The 21567-nt window shown below is 39.9% G+C and overlaps 1 protein-coding gene and 1 pseudogene across 1 annotated transcript in view; both read right to left on the bottom strand.

Moving 5' to 3' along the window:
• Positions 1–871: 871 nt before the first annotated feature.
• On the bottom strand, positions 872–988 carry LOC136637607 (5S ribosomal RNA; annotated as a pseudogene).
• A 2118-nt stretch (positions 989–3106) lies between these two features.
• Positions 3107–21567, bottom strand: part of MAP3K2 (mitogen-activated protein kinase kinase kinase 2) — a 30909-nt gene continuing 12448 nt past the window's right edge. Inside the window, exons 5-17 of the mRNA XM_066632084.1 lie at positions 21325–21424; positions 20417–20530; positions 19659–19746; positions 18117–18241; positions 16288–16367; positions 16111–16178; positions 13554–13646; positions 12343–12549; positions 10603–10751; positions 7891–8022; positions 5758–5887; positions 4590–4767; positions 3107–3409 (exon numbers count right to left, since the gene is read on the bottom strand). Coding sequence (XP_066488181.1) covers positions 3184–3409; positions 4590–4767; positions 5758–5887; positions 7891–8022; positions 10603–10751; positions 12343–12549; positions 13554–13646; positions 16111–16178; positions 16288–16367; positions 18117–18241; positions 19659–19746; positions 20417–20530; positions 21325–21424 — 1690 coding nt within the window. The 3' untranslated portion in view covers positions 3107–3183. The remainder of the gene's footprint in view (positions 3410–4589; positions 4768–5757; positions 5888–7890; positions 8023–10602; positions 10752–12342; positions 12550–13553; positions 13647–16110; positions 16179–16287; positions 16368–18116; positions 18242–19658; positions 19747–20416; positions 20531–21324; positions 21425–21567) is intronic.

Below are 21567 nucleotides of genomic sequence, written 5' to 3'. Positions count from 1 at the left end.
TCTGTGAATTATACATTCCTTCTCCCTTCAGGTTTCACAAAAAGTGGTGTCTATTGGCTCCTGTCTAGCAGCGAGTTGAAAAAGACACCAACTGACTCTTTACCCACCCATGTTTCTGCAAGATGATGACCTCTTATACATATTTTATACTGCTACCCACCATTGGGGGGACGACAATACCACCACCACATCTACCAACTCTCCTCCAGGTATTGAACAGCTGTCCTGGTACAGGTGGTTGGTGAATCACTGGAGGTAAACAGGTTAAGGCAGATCCAGATTCCTAAAAGTAAGTCTCTGGTATAAGATTTAACATTTCATTTTTTTCTGCCTCTCATTTTATGATTAAGCCCTGCAACCTAACATCAAGATGCTTGTTTTAAACTTCATTCCCCCATGTCAGTTTTTGTTTTCATGCATCCCATACTTTTTGTTTTGTTATAAAAACAAAAGTATCAGCATATGTTCTTTATCAATCAGTTAAAGAGCCAGGCCAGGAAGGCAGTGATTCTATTCCAGCATAATCAGTTGTATGCATTGCAGCTTATATAGAATCTTTTCAGATGGATGTGAAAAAGTATATTCACTGCTGAAAGTAAAAGAGACATCTGACTGCCAACAATTAAAGGTCTGACTCACTGAATGAGATGTTGTTGATGACTTTGTACTGGAGGTAGAGAGCATTTTTTGAATAACCGTATCCTATATATATTTACTCAGAAGTAAGTCCCACTGAGCTCAATGGGGCTTACACCCAACCATTTTCTAATCTAAAGAGAGGGAAAGGCTCATCTAAACAGGTTCCTCAAAAGCACTTCACTGGAGGAAGATGATTGATTGGCAACCTTCAGTCTCGAAAGACTATGGTATAAGCCTACAGCACCCAGTATTCCCAAGCGGTCTCCCATCCAAGTACTAACCAGGTCTGACCCTGCTTAGCTTCCGAGATCAAACGAGATCGGGCATGTGCAAGGTAACAGTTGCTGGGAGTACTGGAGGAAAACCTATGTCAATTCAACAGGTCTTGAGCATGGGCAGCAACATCTTACAAACTGCTAGATTCTGTAAACACTGCAGAATACAGATGAGAAAGAAATTTGTCAAAAATGCTGAACACACATACAAAGCTTAGTATAGTTTGGAAGGGGACTAGAATTCTGCATTTCAACCTCCTCCTTTCCCTATATTCTACGAGTAGATCAGAAGATGCATATTTTCAATAACGCTTAATTTGATTTGCATGCTTTATGCAATTTGCATAGTTACAACATGGTGGGAGTTTAGCAGAATTTGTTTCTGTGGATTTTCCTGCAAGGGATGGAGGAAGGGGAGGAAAGTTTGGGTCTATGGGGAAAACCAGTACAGAAGAGAAAAGCACAGATCTGTGGTAGAAGACAGACTGTGGGCCAAAACCAATTTTTGTGATAGGAGAGCAAGTGACACCCATTAGTCACTGGAATTCTAGACTTATTTACACCTTGTAAGCAAAAATGCCAAACTTGCATTTCACATGTAAATACTTTGCTGCTAAGCTCTGGTGAAATTTGTATTAGATACATCCATGCTAAATTGCAGGAATCTAATGTACAAATGAATTTTGTTCAACCCACACCTGAACCTCAAAATTTAGAACTCTTACTTCTGTAGACTGACTGCAGACAAAATGTGTTCACAAAGGGGCCTATGTCTGCCTGCAGTTCCCCACATCCAACTCTACCCCATACTGGAAGGTTCCCCCAACCCTTGGGAGTGGCTTTTTGGATAGTTTGCAGGACAGCTCTGGAGTGTTGTGCATATGTTGGGGGGGGGGGAGGAGAATTAGCTCACGCAATCTCTTATCCCACAGTTCTTAGGATCAAGCCCATGCGGTATACAATGCATTCTAAACACAAATAGTCTACTAACTGTCAGAAAATGATTACCTCTTTATGCATCTTTATCATCCTCAGTCAGAACTGAATAGGATGGCAGATACACATGGAGGTCTCCAATACCCACATTTCCACAGAGTTTGCTTCTCCCTTTGCTTGAAGTGAGCAGGAATTATTTATATTCCACATCAAAAACAAGAACTCCACAACCTGAAAAGCCAAATTCTGCATGCTTGACACAATGCAAGTCACACAAATTATGCAAATGCTATTTGACTAAAAAAAAATTAAATATGTCTCTGAATTAAAGGCAATATGCTGTTCAGCATCAACAGGAATGGTAACCATTTATTTTAAACGCTGCCACCCATTCTAATCAAGGTACTCTAAAACCGCCACACTAGTAGGTAGTTTTGAAAGTTCACCTTCTCACCCATGAGGATTAGAATCATGCTCCTTTAAAAACCAAGTCAAGATTCTGAAGGATGTGATAAGTGTCCATTGTGTTGAACTACTTATCAGCTTGCTGTGGGATCATACCATGCAGCAAGTTAGTTCCTTGATTAAGCAGAGACTGAGCAGTAAGGTGTGTACTCTAGAGGAGTACGGATCTACAGTAATCTATTTACCTATGATTTCTCATCTAGGTCATCCATGCATCTGAATAACTTGCCTCCTCCATGACCCTTGACAAGTTAGCAGGAGGGATGCAGTGGGGGAGGGTATGACGATCTCTTGTTTATAACAAATTACAATGCGATTATTTGGTTGCAGGCAATATACAACTCAGATGCTATCTTTTCTAGAGTACAGTCAGTTCAGCACTCTGAGGTCTTTCAGCTTTGACTCTGTTTCCAACGTTATAGATGAAAGATTGATTTACAGATGAAATAGTACCAAGGCTTCTCAGGACAGTTAACCATATACTCAAAAGAACCACTGGAAACTTTTCCCTTTCTACAGCTGCCAGCAACATGTACATTTTCCCTGCATCCTGAGTCTGTCAGCAGTGCTATAAAAAGTTACACAATTCCTGACAGCCCAGATAATTTGCCTTTCCCCCCTTAAATAAGGAATGAAGAATATGTACTAAAGTGCTTTATGCGAACCACATCAGTACATTACCCAAAACAAAAAGAATCTAGTTCTATATGGGAACAAAACCTAAATACGAAGACAGATTGTTAACAATCTAAGTGAAATAAAGAATCAAGAGAAATAACTTCTCTCTTGTCTTTTTTCAATTTTGTGTAAAAAAAAAGTGCAGTCAGAAAATAAATGCAGTAGGTGAGAGCTGGGTTGAGGCAGGCCATCAGTGATACTGTGCAAATGTGTGTCTTAGCAGTTCATCTGCCGATGGACGCAACTTGGCCTCAATAAAAATCCGCTTTAGGAAATCCCGACTATGGTCCGAGACATGAGGTGGCAGCTGGGGATTGGTTGGCTGGGTAGCAATTTTAAAGATGGCAGCCATCGCTTCAAACTCCGCCCAGGGTGGTTTCTCAGTGAGCATTTCCACCACTGTACAACCTACACTCCTGCAACAAGCAAGAATGAAAAGTGAGTTAAGGTGAACTAACAGCTCTTGATAATAGCAGGAACAAGAACATAGAGTTGCTTGAGGAACACAATTTTGTTTCAATTCAAAATACAACATTTTTAATGGATAAAGCCAGAGCTGAATACATTATACTATTACAACATCAAAATTGTCCCACTGGATCAGATGGACAACATACAAGTAACTAGTTACTGTATATATAATTATTAAAAATCTTTAGATATTACTGTAAAACTTCAATAGTCTATCTTTGGAACGTAGGTGGAACCAATATAGCTCAACCTAGGTTGAACTATCAGGAAGTGCTACCCTGCTCTTGATAACCCTTGGAACTAGCCTCTCATTTCTATTTACATTTACTGCTAAGCCACTTGGGTTGACTTCAAGCAGCTTCTGTAGCTTGCCTTAGCAATCCCACAGAGAGTGTAGCCTACTCCCAAACTCTGGGTTTTAATACCTAATACTAGAGTGGGTATCAGACTTGTGAGCTATATTCATTTTTTATATTGACAAGCCATCTCTGCAGGTTAAGCTTTGATCACTTTAGGCTCAAGATTCCTTCTATCACACTTACAATTCTTCTTAAAGATAAGTCAGTAACAATTTTTATGGACAATTGGAAACCATTCATGGACTTCCTGCACATCAAGGGGGAAACAGGCCAAAAAGCCTATGGATTCGATGAGTAGATACGGAATTTAAATTTTATTTTTTTCTCATTTTTCTTTGGTGTTGAAAATGTACTTTTCAATAAGTAGCAGTCAGCTTAAGATTTGATAGCTAATATTTTGTATAATTTTGTAGTAGAACAAAGAAATGTAGATCGAGATTTCTGCACTTACTACACAACTTGCAATATCTTTACTTTTTCATTTTTTTAAAATTCGTTTTTAATAAAATAAAATTTTAAAAAATCCTTCTATCACTTTATCATCAGAACTGTTTCACAGAACTAAACAGATTAAGGTCACTAACATGAACATGCTTACTAATGCCATGCCAAGATTTCCTTCCTTCTCTCCATAACTTTTAAATCTAAGTTTATGACCAAGTGCACACCCATACAAAGAGAGAATATGCATACCGTAACACAGCTGGCGTATCACCTAGTGTTGAGTCCCTGTGCAAATATTTCCCTTAGGAATATATCAACATACCAGATATCTGCTTTCCTTCCATAACCTTCTCCACTGATAACTTCTGGACTCATCCAGTATGGTGTTCCTGTGGCAGACTTCATTCCCGTGCCAGAAAGACAAATTGTTTGAAGCCGTTTGCTGGCACCAAAATCACCCAACTTAACATTGCCTGCAGGGTCCCGGAGAATATTTGCTCCTGAAAAATAGAGAGAAATAGCTTGCTGTGTGTGCACCAGTAAATGGTCCCCTGCCACAGACTAAACAGCTGTACACATATAGTTCCATACATCCAGAGAATTTTAAATTAAATTGCATGTAACCTTCCTTCTAAAGAGAAATTTAGAATTGGGCTGTAAAGAATACTACAGAGTTTCCGGGCAGTTCTTCCAGTGGATATCTTGATGTCCTAACTACAGAACCAGGTCAAGCCAGAAGTAAAAGGATCAGGAAGAGAGATTGGAGGTTTCAAACCAAGTTTAGGAAAGTCTCTGGTTGCTTCGTAAATTGGTGTAGCATACAGATAAAAACTATGGCCTGTGAGTCAGGGCACCCCTAGTTCAAATGTCAGCCATGTTCTCAAGTTTGTCACTATTTCACAGCCTCAGCTCCCAATCTGCAATATGAAGATAATACTGACTTACTTTATAGGAGTGTTTTTATTATTACTGTACTGAACTGTTCTATGGGAAGCTCCTCAAGAACTCAATATTGTATATTTACTGTCACACTGGTAGTGGGATGATTTCTTTATACTCCAGCTCTGCTTTTTGCATTCTTTTGCAGTGAAAATCCCAATACAGAAAAAGTGGTCAAAAATGAATAGAGATAGGCTCACTCATTATCATTATGATCAGCAATGTCAACTGAGATTTAGTGATTTGCTCCCACCATCTTCGAGATTTGTTCTTTACAGACTTTTGACAATACATTATGAATCAATCTGTTCAGTCCCATGTAAAACAAAGGATGTTATGCTTCTCAACTTGAAACACTGTCTGCTACCAATCATTTTCAATTTAAGAACAATTCCAACCTTTGATTTAAATAAATTAGTCTTTTACCAGTCTATGATAAAAAATGCGAGTCAATCTCTGCATTTGATTAACTGGATTTTAAAATAATGAAATATCATTTACAGTTCAGTAAATATACTAAAATCTCTTACCCCCTCACCGCCACCCATTACCTTTAATATCTCTATGTACAATCATGTTACTGTGCAAATAGTGAACTCCTTCTAAAATCTGCCGGGTGTATTTCCGAGTCACATTCTCTGTGAGGGCACCATATGCCTTCAATTGATCTTTAATTGAGCCCTACAGGCAAAGAAAATATGAAATACTTTAGCAGTCAGTATTAATAATAGAACCATGCCTCTAGAATTGCATTTCAAAGGTTTGTAGACACGATCTTTGAATACCACTCTCTATTTGGCCTAAAATAATACTAGCACAGTGGTTTCCATACTTTTTAGCACCAGGACCCACTTTTTAAACATTCTATTGACACCCACCTAGCTTTATGAGACTAAAAAACCCTGTCACTATTACCTGCTCAAGCCTCTATTTTTACCCTTTTCACTATGGTGGGGGGACTGCCTTCTGGAGTCTTCATTGGATCAGGACCACACTGGTGGCTTTGAGTTCCCCTTTGCCTGGCCTTCGATACACGGTTGCCTACTCATGAGTAAACAAACATGTGCAGTTCAATATATCTTTCCATAAAGCTCAATACATTTTCGCTATCCGCTGGGGGTGGGTGACTTCCTTCTCTAGTCTTTTGGAACCTGCATTCACTGGATTGGGACCATTCTGGTGGTGTTGCATTCCCCTCAGCCTGCCCTTCAAAGTAAACCAAGGCACACTTGCCTACGCATGAGTAAACATGCGTGTGTTGCTCCGTTCTGGTTTCTATAAGGTTCAATACGTTTTCCTTGTCAGCCATCAGCTTCGCAACCCACCTAAAAAATCAGGTCATGACACACTGGTGGGACCCAACCCACAGTTTGGAAACCACTGTACTAGCACCTAAGCAAAGATGTGAAACTCAAAGGCATTCTGAATATAAGGAGCTGAGGCTACAGTTCCCAGACTGTGTGCTGCAGCACCCCAGGGCACTGAAATGAACTCACGGGGCGCTGTGGGATATTTTTAATTTTCAATGAAAATAAGCAAAAGAATAGTCAGGTAAGCCTAGGGGTACAATGACAAAATTATGGGGACGCAAAGGGTGCTGTGAACCAAGAAAGTTTGGGAACTTCTGGGCTAAGGTGTCATTCCATGAACAGACAAAGTTCTGTTTTTGTGTGAGAGGCCACTTTTGTTATCTCCCTTTTCTGTGCACAGATTGAAAATATACTCCTGAGGAAGGGGGAGGGTACTGCAGCAGGAAGAATAGCTGGTTATTATCACCACGTTCTCCAATTCATGGAGTATCACCTTGGGATACAACTCACAGAAGATACTGTATATTTTAAAATGTTTTGAGTGAATCTTTTTTATATAAACATATTCAATAATAATAATAATAACAGGTATTTATATACCACCTTTCTTGGTCTTTATTCAAGACTTTATTCAAGGCGGTTTACATAGGCAGGCTTTATTTAAATCCCTTATTAAATAGGGATTTTTACAATTTCAAAGAAGGTTCTTTCTTTCAAGAACCACTACATTCAAGGTGTTTCATTCCATCTGGCTTCACATTCTGGCCTCCATCCTCCCACGCTCAGAGCAGATGGAATAGGTCGGCTTCAGCTTGTCAGCTGCTTCAAGGTCGCACGGTGCCGGTGGCCTCGAACTGGCGACCTTGTGGATGTTATCTTCAGGCAGACGGAGGCTCTACCCTCTAGACCAGACCTCCTGCCCAACTACGTTACAATATTCAACTATGTTACAATCTGGCAATATCTTTATTAGGACCAACTGAAACACAAATCACTGAGCAGCAAGCTTTAAGTGTTGTGTTGGCAACCTTCAGTCTCGAAAGACTATGGTAACGCGCTCTGAAGCTTTAAGTACACTGGAACTTATGGAGGCTAAACTTTTTAAAAAAAGGAAGGGAGTCTGCTGACAAAGTCTTAAAGAGTCTGAAATTTTTTAAGACAGAGTCAGATGGCTTTCTGAAGACTCCTAGATTGATCAGTCTTACTAGGTAGGAGACATGATCTCAGGCTGCAGCTAGGATAGGGGTGTCAAACTTTGAGCTAAATAGCATTTGCTGTGCTGAGCATTTGCTGTGGTGAGCTGAATAGCATTTGCTGTGCCTGCTGATCTCCAGAACTGAGCAATGTACACTGTGGAAATTACAGATATCTTACCCCTGGCATATATTCCATGAAGATAGAGAGTGTTCTTTCTGGGGGATCCCTCAAGCAGCCATAATACTGAACAATTCTCTCATGCAGCAGGTTTTTCAGCAGCTGAATCTCACATTCGAGTGCATTTACCTCCTAAAAAAAAAGAAAATAAAAACTTTCAGGATGAATTTAAACAAAATACATATACAGAAGAATTGCAAAGGCGGCACATACAGGTATGACATTGGCATCCACCGAATTGGCTTACCACTGACCTCAGTAACCACTGATTTGACTTACCACTGATTCCAGGGACCACCTTTAAATGCTTTGTAACAAGGAAAAAAAGCACCAAAATCCAATTTCCTACCTTCACACTGTTAAATAATTATAATTTCATTCTATTATTCACCTATCTAAAGGCTGAATGCGGTATAGTGTCTATACCAATGCATTCTGGGTTGACAACAGAAAAGCAAGAAACCTGGAAGTGGATCTTTAAAGATATTTTTCCTCTAATTTGGTATCCACTTTTTTTTTTATTCACTGGGAGTTCTGGAACAGAATACACAGATACACATATACATACACACATCTAGCTAAGTATCAACAATACATCAGCTATTATGTAATTCCTGATTTATGAAAAAGATACTAGTCACAGACTATTTCAGGTGCCCCCCCCCCCAAGAAATTAAGAACTATCAATTCTCAGAGAGGTACAGAGAAGACATTCTCCCATCTCAACTACTTCTGCACAGGCTCCCCTGAAATGAAAACACAACACAAGATCTCTTCTGCTTCTCTAGTCAATTAACAATGGGGACTGCAAAGAAGCCTGCTACAAATAGCAGATATACTATTTTTCAACCTTCCTTCATCACTCACAGCAGGTGTAAAAAGTAGACTCCACAGTTGTAATTAACTCACTTTTCCAGACCACAAAATCTACTAATTGGACAAAGAAGCACCTTTTCAAGTGGTATCCTCAAATATTTAGCAAAGGAAGGGCAACTCCAGCATTATTTTGTTTTCTTTTCCTGGTGGCAGTTGCTGATTTCTCTGCATCTCTTTTATGAAAGTGAGCCCTTTGGGGACAGGGAACCATTTACTGATTTATTTTGCTATATAAACTGCTTATACAGTGGGCCCTCCTTATCAGAGGGTTTGGCACCCATGGATTTGACTATACATGGGTGCCAACCTATGCTGGAAGGGCTCATATGACCTTCTGGTCAAGTTTGGGAGGGGTTCTGAGGTGCAGGGAGGCTGGCATGGGCTCTCGGAGGCATCCAGAAGGCACGCCCATTTTTTGTCAAACTGAAAGTGCTTTTCAGAAGGCTCTGACAAGCCTTCAAAGGCATGGGGAGGTCACGTGCAATCTCCCAGCATCTCAGAAGGCCTGCCGGAGCCTTCTAAGAAGCACTTCCACTTTCCCGAGTGGGCCATGGATTAGATTATCCAGGGAAACCGACATCTGCAGGGGGACAGATTTCCCCACAAATTCCAAGGGCCTACTGTATCACTGTTCCACAAAAAGTAGTTCACAAAGCACTTTACATAGCAAAATAAATCAACAAATGCTTCCCTGGTCCCAAAGCACTCAAAACCTAAAACGAAATGCAGGAAAGACTGCATAGCAATAGACATTGGAAAAGGTAACACAAGAGGATACCATTTCAAAAGGTGCCTATTTACACCATTATCAAGGGTTTGGAGTCATTTTTGACCACACAGAAAAACACCAGTCTTAAATGTTTACATGGCAAAGTAACTCAGCAAAGAGAACACACACGGACAGCAAAACTCCAAAAGGAAGTTTTCAACACCACACAATATTATAAAGTTGGGAAGAAACCTATAGATGTTGACAAAAGTTATCACCAGCACAATCACATACATTTGGCAAGATTAAATCTAATCATCTCACTTTCCCAATAAAACAAGCCAAACAATGCCTTTAAGCATCTTTATTTGCCTTAGAGGAAGTTTATGTGAAATTCAGATTCCATACTGAACTCATTTTCTTTATTTTCTACTGAACTAAGGACTCAATCCTAAAGAGTGCGTGCCAGCTGTAAGCACTGGCACTGTCGCAAACGTGCTGTAAGGCACATTAGCAGGCCTTAGCACTGGTGGAGCTCCGCTGCTCAGCAGTTGAGCAGACCACCAGGCAGTGGAGAGATAGGTGGGGACGTGGGGGGTGGGTGGAAAGAAGGCATCCCAGGACAGGGGGATGGCGGGGAGAAGACATGCTGGGGAGACAGTGGGGCGAGAGAAAGGTGGGACTGGTGGAGCCCAAATCCTGAGCCTCCGTGTCAGGCCGCCCGCCCGCCCAACACGGAGGTTCTTCATTCTACACCGACCTTTGGGTTGTTGTAGAGTTGAGTAGCCCCACTGCAGGGCTACTCCCTATACCCAGGGAAAAGGGACGAAAGTCTCCTTCTGAGGTGGCAGGGACTGCCTGGGGTGCGCTGGATGCAGTGGCAGACATTTTTGGCACCGCTGCAGCCCCGCCCGCCAGGCAGCTCAGGATTGGGCTGTAAGAAGCTTCACTCATATTAAAAAGATGAAATTACAGAAACAGTTTAGAGTTCCCTGGCACGCTTTAACAGAATTATCAGCATCCACAATGACACGAAAATTAAGAACAGGCCTCAAAGAGAATGAGAATCATCAGTACATTTAGACCATCCAAAAATGATGATGCATTTCTGAATAACCTTTTCTTACCTTGCTGGTTTCTGGGCTGTCAGGATCAAACTGAACTTGTTTAACAGCTAGTTCTCGTCCCGTGTCTGCATCATAGCATAAATAAACTCTGCCAAATGCCCCCTGGCCCAAAAGTTTACCAAGTCTCCAATTAGTTGGAGCTCGTGGTGCTGTAAATAGAACATAGAAAACCCCTCAAATTCTATTACTTAAGGAAAGTATCAAAACAATTCAAGAAACATAGCATTTTTCATGCAAGCAGTCCAGCATACACAAAACATTTTACAGCTGAAATATGTGAAGAACCTTTTTAGGTGAGAAAAAAATCAGGAGCCCAATTCACAAGCAAATCAAAATTAGCTTTGCTACTTCACTAGCTTAAAATCAAAATGTTCCACTTTAGCTGGTTTGCAGACTGAAATGCCAATAATCATAATGCTAAGCACATTCTGCTTCAAAAGCTCAGGGCAAATACTGCTACAGGTTGAGACTAATTATTCGCGTGGGTTCTGTTCCAAGCACTCACGTGGATGGCCAAAAAACGCACTATAGCAAATCAATTTAAATAAACAAAGTTTCTTTGCTCCGATGATTTAAAAACAGCCTTGCTGACCTTTGTGATGTAAGATAAGAGTCATTAAGAAGACAATCCATCAATCAGTCCTCCTCCAAGAGCTTACAAAGATGCTTCACTCAGCCCCTCCCTTCACCAATGCACAATGATCACCTTTCTTTCAGGTGCTCAGGGGGAAGGGAGGGGTCCGCTGGAGAGAGAGGATCGATGGATTGTCAGCCAGCTGCCCGCTCCCTCTCATTAAGGAGGTTACTGTTAAAGGACTGTTCAGTTTTTTAAACTGATTTTAAAGGGATGCATTTTTCCCCTTCTCCAGGGATCAGCACAGTCTCTCTCATTTGCAGTGGCCATTTGTGTTGAGTCAAATCCGTGTATAAAAAATCAGTGTATAAACAGGCTGGACCTGTATAAAGCTCCTGTAAGGAGGACAATGTCATTCATGCATTGTCTACTGAGGTCTCTTATAAATCTATCCACGCAACTAATGATAGAGTATTAGTTTAACTCTTTTATACCTCTGATATCAACGCCTCCTGTTAAGAGAAAGATTTTCGTTCAACAAACTAAGCAACCTTACTTAGAGTACAAGACAGTTTTTCCCCAGCTATGACAGACCAAACCAATACTTCAGATACATATATGTTGCATCTTGCAGAATTCCCTATTCTTCCCACAAACAACCTTTAGTCAGTCATAAAACTCATAATTACGCATTTGATTTCTGTGGAGGAGTGCATCTGTACTAGCTATTTTTCCAGATAGAGGTCACAGGAAATCCTCAGACTAGATAACGTAATCCAACCCTTATTCTGGCTGCTGCCTCTGTTCAGGGCTCTGTTTACAGGTAGCCATAGGTCTTCCTCACATCATTCTCAGTGACATCAGGACAGGTAGATATTACAAAGACTATTGTCCTTCAAAAGCTTGCTTTTGAAACACAAGGTCGAAATCTTCCCTTCCTGCCAGCTCTGTTCACCAGTAAGATGGGCTACTGCTTGACAATACAGCATGCTTACTCTGAAATCATTCTTTTTGCAGGTGTGTAATGTAAACATGCAAAGAGCAGCATAAGAACACAGTGGGATAAATTTAAAGAACTCAACCAAGAAAGAAGTGTGAACCACTAACTTCATCAGTTCTGATAAGCTGTCACAAATATATTATGTGCAATGTAATGTGTTCCTTACAGCGGCTGGGCGGGCTGATATCCATTACAGTCAGAGTAGGATTGTCTATATCACTGCCTCTTCTTCGCATCCGTCCTTCTTCATATTCTGGAGTGAAGGTGCTGCTTCCACTGCTTGTGCTCAAAGAGTGATCAGTTGGACTGAAGCTTACTGGAGACCTCAAACTGTTTCCCTGGGTCCTTCTAGCCCTTGGAAAAGTTTTACGACCTGCAGAGAAAACATCTTACAATACAGGACCACAAACCACAAGCTTTGTTTGCACACTCCACTGGAAGCAAATGACATGGATTTAGCGCAACAGATCTGGAGCTATCATTTGCAACTTAGCAGTGCATACTACTTACAATCCCCTGGATAAAAGATGATCTCTTTGGACAACCAAAGAAAATGGGAGGTGTCATCCAGAGGGAACACAATTTTTTGTGAAATTGTATTATCATAAGGAGTCCATTCTTTGAAGCAAGAAAAGCTTAGGATACAACCCAGAGCCTCCTTGATGAAAATGAGTCATAAAAAGCTTTCACTCAATAAAAAGATGACAGCCTAATTGCCTGATTGTAGAATTAATTGCTTATCCTCTGTTCACTAATGTCTTAAAAACTATCCCTACAAAACTATGAAGGGATTCACAACTCTTTACTTTTACATATAATTTAATAATATAGGAAAATTGTTACATCCATTAAATTCAACAGTATCTATAATGCAATTCAAAGAGGCTAATATTGGTAAACAAAGCAACTCAGATTTTGTCACTAAAAAAAATATCCAGTTTTCATCAAATGCATGTGCACATGATCTAGCCTTCTGTGTACAACAAACTTTTCTAATGTCCAAACCCAGGGAGCTTTGTTTGGAAGTACAGTATGGAGTGCAAACAATTGCGCTTTTCATCTTCAAGCTACACCCAACTTAAAGGAAGGAAGGTGGGCATTTTGGCCTGAAGGGCAATCTGAACTTGTAGGAATCAACTATGCTCCTAAATTCATTCACAGATGGCTAAGATCACTTAACTAAGACTAAGAATTAGAATTATATACCCAAACTAAAAATGTGAAATGTGAAACTTTTTCTTGTTGAGAAAGTCAGGAATTTCACATAGCCCAAATAACAGGTGCTACAGATACTGAATTATGCTGATTGATCATTCTGTGCATTAGTTTTGTATAATATAAACAATCACCAATAGCACTAAGGGGTTTGCAACTCACCATCACTGTAGTCCTGATGATGGTATGAAATATGATACCTTCGAGGGTAAGTTCCACCTTTGCCAAACTTTTCAAATATTGGGAGATCGAAATCTGAAGGGTGGAAACAAAGTTATCACTATTTTCCACTAGGCTATTTGAGTTTGGGGGGAAACGGGTTAAGTGAACTACTCAAGACTACACAGAGTCTTAGGGTTATTTCAAACATTACATCTAATCACAAATCTGAAGAATAAGTACATGTTTTACTACACAAAGAGCAGAGTATAGGTCTGTTTTGTCCTAGGTATATACTGTACCAGTTACCAGTTTGCCCCAGGTATATTGTTTTAATACAGCAAGTTTACTTTTGATGGCATGATGAAAAGTGCAAGAAGTATCCTTTGATTTCAGAAGAAATGCAAGTAGAATAAAGTCAGTAATCTTCAAAGCTCACTTCTTGCCCCTAATGACTGACTTCCAAAACTATGTTTAAATGTACAAGCATTTTTAATGCTTCCAAAGATTCCTAGCTCAAAAGATTCTCTCTCTCATACAAGCCCAATTTTTTTTAGAAGCCTGTTTGAGATCTCTAGGTGGCCTTTAAGGATAAATTAAAAATAAAATAAAAAGGATAACCAATACAAACATGATCAAATTTAACTGCCTGACTTGAATGCATTTCCATGATTGAAAGCTATTAAACTACATCTTGGCTCAGAAAAATACCTAGTCAAATCCATCACCTAGAACAGTGTTTCCCAAACTGTGGGTCGGGACCCACCAGTGGGTCATGAGCCAATTTTTGGTGGATCATGAAACGTGTTTGAAACATTAAAAAATAAAAAAACTTGCCCAGTTTGCAGAAGGAAATTAGCTTGGAATGCTAACTTGTGGTATGATGTAATCTTCATATCCCCAAATTAAAGTGTCACATTTTCCTATTTTTCTCTAGTAATTGGCATGCTGAATATTACATGTGAACCCAGTATCAGCCTTTTGTCTGGCCTGAAAGTCCCTAAATGCACATCTTGCTCTCCAGTTCTGCCTTTGGGTTACCTGGAATGACTGTAAAGGTTTGGGTGAACAGTCCTTGAACTCCATTTCTAGGGAGAGTCTAGCAAATGTCTACACACACATACTATATATAAGGCCTCTAGCAGCCTTGGGGGCACAGAACACCATAACTATTAATTAATAAATTAACAGTTTATTATTAATAAAATATTTCTTTCTAGATCTCTTTTTTGTCTAGTGGGTCGCAATAGATTATTTTTAAAAGTGCATCCCAGTGCTCAAAACTTTGGGAAGCACTGACCTAGAAAATTAGAGAATGATAACTTCTTACCATAAATTTCTGTTCTGAGGATAAGAAGGGGGACATTCCTGATTCTTTGGAATTGCCCCTCCCACATCACTAGACACAGGGCCAACCACTGTGAATGTCTCCTCCTCTTCTGAGATGAACCCACCCTCCAGGCTAGAGAAACTGGAAAGCACCACCTCTCTTCAATGCCGCTCTCTGCTACACATAGCTAAATCACTTGTGCAAAACACAAAGTGACCAACAGCAAAAAGAAACCAATGTGGAACATGCAACTTGAACAGTGTCTAACCTAAGACCCTCTATCACACACAATAGTACAGCAGGGCCAGCCCAGGGCATGCCTTCACCCAGACTAGCAAGATGCCGAAACGTGCAAACGTGGTGGGTGGAATGTCCTTCTAATTCTTCTTCCCAAAACAAGCATTTGGAATATGAAATTCTCATTTTATCTGAAAGAGGAAGTTGGGGCATTCCTGATCCTTCAGGATACACCTGAGCTAAAGAACAACCAGACAGGACCAGGTAAGAGGAGGGAATCTAAGGCTTCAGAACCTGCCTACCAAAAGCAGCATCTGCCAAAATAAAAACAAGGATATTATAGCGTCTGGTGAAATTGTGAACAGAAAACTAAGCTGCCACTCTATAGATTTTGTCCAAGGATGATTGGTCACAAAAGGCTGATGATGCTGCAGCCCCTCTCTGTTCATGGGCAATGATCCCTGGAGGAGGAACCTTTCCCAGGCCCACAGCCATCATGACAGAAGCTATCACCTTCTGCCCCACTGATGACTCATCGGTGGACATGATCATGGTCTTCAGTAGGACATGGCCTTCAAATTCCATTGCACCTCTTCCTTGGTCACTGCTGAGATAAAGATACACCTGCTTATCTGCCTCTCTATTGTGCCCTGACAAATGAGGAGCCCGTATGTCCTGAATAAGAACATCATGCCCAACAGCTGAGTCAGAATCATGAGTTCTGTCAGACCCACTGCCTATTCCTCCCATCTCGGGCTTATGAGAGCACACATCTCTCAGCACACCTCATCTCCTTTACCTGGCTTTAGTAAAGAATCTTTTTTTTGGCATTATCATAGGTAGTATTCTCTGCACTTTTTGTAGTCTGTTGATAGTGCCTACAATTATGACAAATAAAATACTACTAGGTAAAATTTTGTAACTTTAATGAATGTCTGGATACATGCACAAAAGATAGATTCTATTTTAAACACACACATTTGTTTTACCCACCAGATAATTCTTGGTGGTTATCAGGATAGCTCTGTGCTCTTGGCATCCGGGACTTCGGATAGTTGTCTCTAGAAGTACAAAAAAGCATTGACTATTGCACCCTTGTGTATACAAACACACATTATGTGACACTGAATCACAGAGGAGAAAGATGTGTAGAATATGACTAATTCCTACCCATCTAAAGGGCTATCGAGTGAAGGGCAGCTTCCTGAGCCAGAGTTTTCAGGACTACTTAGTGATAAGGGATCCAGCATCTGAAAAAAGTGAAAGGCAAATGAATTGAAACTTTTCTATCTATGGTTCTTCAAACTATGTAATAGGCGACATGCTAGGCACTGAAACACATAGTCATTAAAGTTCTGTTTGAGAAGAGTCACTAAGTCCTTTGAAGGTTAAAAAAGCCCATTCGTAATCTCTCTAAAGGAGAAATGACACTGAAAAAGCTGTGGATAAGACCACTCAGAGCTCCCTTAATGCCAGCTAGCAGTTATGACATGACTAAATATAAAACCACATGTGAATTTGAGTAAATGTGAATTTGAGTAAACGCAGCATAGTGTAGTTTGAACAAAAATAGAAAAACTAACCTAAGATTGAGTTAGAATAGCTTTCATCTGACATGAGTGCATATGTTCTCAAAACTAATTGCTAAATGGCACACAGAGAAGACTCAGTCACTAAAAAAGTCATCTGTCAATGTTCACCAGCAGAGACTGGAGTGCCAGTTTCAAAACACATACTGCAGAAAGTTATCCTGCCAGCAGGGACTATTGCTCTCAGAAGGTGGCATTAATCAGATTTCAATAAGTGTTGTAGAAAAGTAAAAAGGTAACATGCAATAATAGACAATTATAAACACATCCCGGCAATTGTACTAATGCTCATGTGATTCACTAGCCACGGTACAGTACCTTGTTGTATAAGTAACATGTCAATTTGCATGTGGAAGGGACACCTAGGGCAACTAAGGCTCTCCCTACAATAAACAGTCATAAAAAACTAGAGAAAAATTATTTTTTTCCTCTGGAAGAAGCCATTCTGAAGAAAAGTGTGCTTTAAAAAGGAAAGAAAAGTGAAGCTGCTAGGGTTAAGGACATTTTTCGTCAGCTAAAAGCATATTGCCCAGAAAGGTGCAGCAGTGTAATAAGATCGTTTCTTTTTCAGTGTCTAAAAAAGGGAGGTTGCTGCTCAAATTAACATTCTTTTTCTATTTTGCCTTCAGGCCTTGGCATTTGGTTTATGAACAGACACACTTAAGAGGTGACACAGTTATACTATCAATCCCTTGAAAACACCCAGTCCTCCCTTCTGACCTGCTTGAGAGAATAGCAAAATGAGACAAGGAAGACACTTGGTCTTAAGATAATACTCCTCTACTTGTAGGAAAGGAGTAGCTACAAGGTAAAACAACATGATTTAGTACTCCTGGTGCCTAAGGAAGAACCATTATAGAAAACTCCAGAATGTGGTGAGGAAGCCTCTGTGCAATGCAGCTTCTATAACCTATTTAAATGTAAAAATAGGACCAACACATAAGCCACTGAGAACCTACTGTATTTACTACTATCATTTTATTAAGACCCAAGGGAGAATAAGGCTGCAATCCTAACCACACTTTCCTGAGAGCAAGCCCCACTGAAAAAATAGGACTTACTTCTGAGTAGACCTGCTTAGGATTGTGCCCTAAATCTCTACAGAAATGTTAGGAAAGACTATTGTTAAAGGAAATAGAAAAGAAATCCACTGCTAAGTCTACATTTTACATTTTCTTTTACTCTTCTGATATATAAAGTTAAAGGAGATGCTCAACAGTAATGCTCAGCTTTTTCTCAGATGAACAGATTTCAAAAAGGTAAAAAACAAAAGTGTCTTGACCATTTTAAGGAAGCTGCAAAACTCAAAATTCAAGACTGTGCTGATTCTCTCATCATTAGCTGAAGTGCATGCAAAAGGTTAAAACCACCATTTGTTGTCCTTTTCAGAGGCAAAATGAAAACACTTACTTGATCCATGCTTTCTGGAATAAACTCGCCCTCACTGTTGATACTTGTGAATGATCCATTCCGGGCCACATGGTGTAGTTCATCTGGAATGTATCCTGGAGGTGGTGAGCTTCTATCATAATAACCTGGCAATTTTTTAAAAAGTATATTTGAATTAAGGATGGTAAAAAATCCCTTAATTGCCAAAACTAATTCATCTGCCTTTTGAACTCCAAAAATGTGATCTTTGAACTTTCAATTTGCCTGCAAGGCAAAGTAACATACGTATGATGCAGCACAGAACAAGCTGCTTATTATTAACATTGCTTCACCATGAATTGTAATCTAAGTTTCAATATCTATTATTCATTGGACAATTCAAGGTTATGGGTTTATTTCCAGACCCTTCTCCCCAAACAGGATTCAGATAGAAGTAATCTCCAAAACTGGTACATCTTTTTGCAGGATGATAAAACATATCCTTGCTCCTTTGGACAAAACTTTGGTTATAGGGATATTGCATTCTTACAGACTTCAAAAGGTTGCTGGATAAAGACAATTCCTGCCCTCCCCCACCCCCAACAGTGCAACTGTGAAATACTGCAAGAGGAGACCCCTTTGCAAAGTTGCACAGTTCTTACAAGAAGTTACTGATAAGTGCCCATAACATAACCAATGACAGTTGATCAACACCAATATTTCCCAAGCTATGGGCTATTTCAACACATTTCAAAGGGGTTTCCTTCACTTTTTCCTTTGGAACAGAGTGCTGCTCACTACAGAATGAAAGCATCAACAAAGATACTCAAGTCAAACACAAATCAGGCCTGCGCAACAGCCTGTCATTTTGTAGTCGTCGTACTGTTTTACAATTTATCTCTGCCTTATATGCTCCTCCACACAAGCGTTGGAGTGAATACTCCCTGTTTAAAGGGTGAAAATCGACAACTGGGAAAGACAATCCCCTGAAGCATAGCTTTTCCTGTTATAAGCAGCTCTCATCCCAAGAGCCCACAGGTTCATTTCACTACTGAGTAGAGAATTCCTCCATCCCTTAAAAGAATTGCTCAATTCTAGTTAGTGCAGCATTTTCCAGAGACACTAACCTCTGAAAAATTTCTTTCAGCAGCTAAAACCCAGACGGAGATCATGAGAACTGCTCTACAGAAATCTTCCTACAAACAGAAGGGCATGCAGGTGTATATACACACACCACTTTAGCACAAGACTAACTTTCTCATATATTTACACAATTTAAAACCTTAATATGGAAAGTATCCTGAATTTTCAATAAGAAGTTATCGCTCTCATGTTCACCAAGACGCAACTTTTAGTAATGCAGAACTTTCAAGACACCATCATACAAACTTAGCCATATTAGTTTTACACAGAATACTGGGGCTTAAACTGTACTATGAGAAGTTATCTTTACTGGAGGGAAAGCCATAACACCAATTTATAAAGAGACATTTTAATAAAAGTGAACATTCCAATTACTTAAGACAACCCTCTTCACCATTACCTCTCACACCATTAAACTATGGGAATATAAAGTTTTATTACCTATTACAGAAAGCCTGCTTTTCCTCTCCGTCACTCGGAACACTGTGTTATCTAAATCTTCCAGCGATGATGGAGGCTCCATGTTACTCTGGAGGTGAAAACATGATGTTTTTTGTTTATTCCTTAGAAGAATAAATAAATTCTCCCCCTCTAATAAAAAGAGGCAACATTTTTGTATTCCAAATATTTCTGTGCCACTTCTCAACAAACAAACCTTAAAGAGAACAGGAGCTATCCATTCCTGTCCAGACATTCTAAGCAGCTCCTTCATAAAGCTTTATCAAAGTGTGAAAATTACAATGAAATCAGTTTAAAATGTACTAACTAAAATGCTCCAAAACCAACAAAAGTATCTCAATTCTTTCCATCCATAATGTTTTTGTACCCATCTAACACAACAACGGCAACCAATACAAAAAACTAGGAACAGGTTAAGGAGGAAGAGAAGAATCAGCAAAAACACTAATATAAAACAAAGATTCAAAAGCTTGGGTATATTAAAAGGACTTCGCCCAATGCTGAGAAGATTAGATATGTGTCTTTCTGGGAAGAGTGTTCACAAGCAGGACACCACCACCTTTCTTTGAAGACTACTCACCTTATCTTGAAAGTAACACACCCTAAAAAGAGTAATTTTAAACATAACATTCATTCAAACATATATACCCACACAACAGAAGAGGAAGAAAAACAGCCAAAGACACCACCATATGCCCGCCCCTGTATATAAATATATACTACATAATACACAGTCATACCTGTGAGCTTCCAAGGGCAACAAGCAATATCTTGAGGCTCTTCATATGAACACTACGATCAAGAAGTTCAACAGCTTTGTCCAAATCATCTTGGGTAGCTAATGGAATCACCAACTACATTGGAAAAAAGAAAACCATAAAGAGAAAAAAAACCTGAATAAGATCACAACACACTCACCCATAGCTGGTACAGTTAAAGCACCAGTTTCCTTTCCCTATGCTAACTGAAGAATTGAACTGACTAGATCTAAGATCACTGACTTCCTACCATAACTATATGGGGGCGGGGGAGGTGGCACACAAGATAGCAGTATGGCATCAATAATGACAAAAAACAGTAGAAAAGGCAATGAACATTATTGACAAGGTAACCAAAGAGAAACAGTAGCCAGTGGGCAGTTGTGCAGGCCACAGTGGAGATGTGATGGAGAAGAACTCACTGAATTACAGCCTAATGCAAGGGTACCCAAAGTGTGCATTGCTACAGTTTAGGGCATTGCAGCACCTTCGCAGACGTGCCAAGGAATGTCCCCAGTGGCCCTCCTACCTGTTCCACCAGGCACTGCCATCTTGGATTTTGTGAAATCTCATGAGATCCAGGATTGCAGCATCTAAATCTCACGAGATTTGGGTGCCACCACCTTGCATCTTGTAGGATTTCATGAGATACAAGATGGCAGCACCCAAATCTCACAAGATTTGGGCACCACCTTTGATCTTGCTGCCATCTTGAATTTCAAAAAATCTTGCGAGAAACCGCAGGGGTGTCGTGATCCAGGTAAGTTTGAAAAGCAATGGCTTAATGGCAATCTCTGCTAATGTGCCTAGTATCAGTCTCAAATAGTTTTGCTATCAGACTTTCAATGCATCCAATATCACAAACAATGATTTAGGAACCAATATTGTACCTCATTATTGCTGTAATGCAAATTCATAGGCTGTCCAAAGGCAACTTTAGCTTTTGATGCAAGATCTTCTAGCTTGACAGGTCTAGAAAACTGTAGAATTCTGTAACACATGGTAAGGGTGAGAGGGGAATCATCAGCATGAGAACAAGTGCATATTAAGTTGCAACTATGCAAGTTAAAAATCTGGTGAATGTATTAGTGACACCTGGTAAAAGTCTACTTTCACAGTATGTGGCAATTACT

Source organism: Tiliqua scincoides, chromosome 1 (genome assembly GCF_035046505.1).
Source record: "Tiliqua scincoides isolate rTilSci1 chromosome 1, rTilSci1.hap2, whole genome shotgun sequence".
NCBI classification, from domain to species: Eukaryota; Metazoa; Chordata; class Lepidosauria; order Squamata; family Scincidae; genus Tiliqua; species Tiliqua scincoides.
The sequence above is the reverse complement of the archived record's forward strand: the minus strand, read 5'-3'. Positions and strand labels throughout refer to the sequence as shown.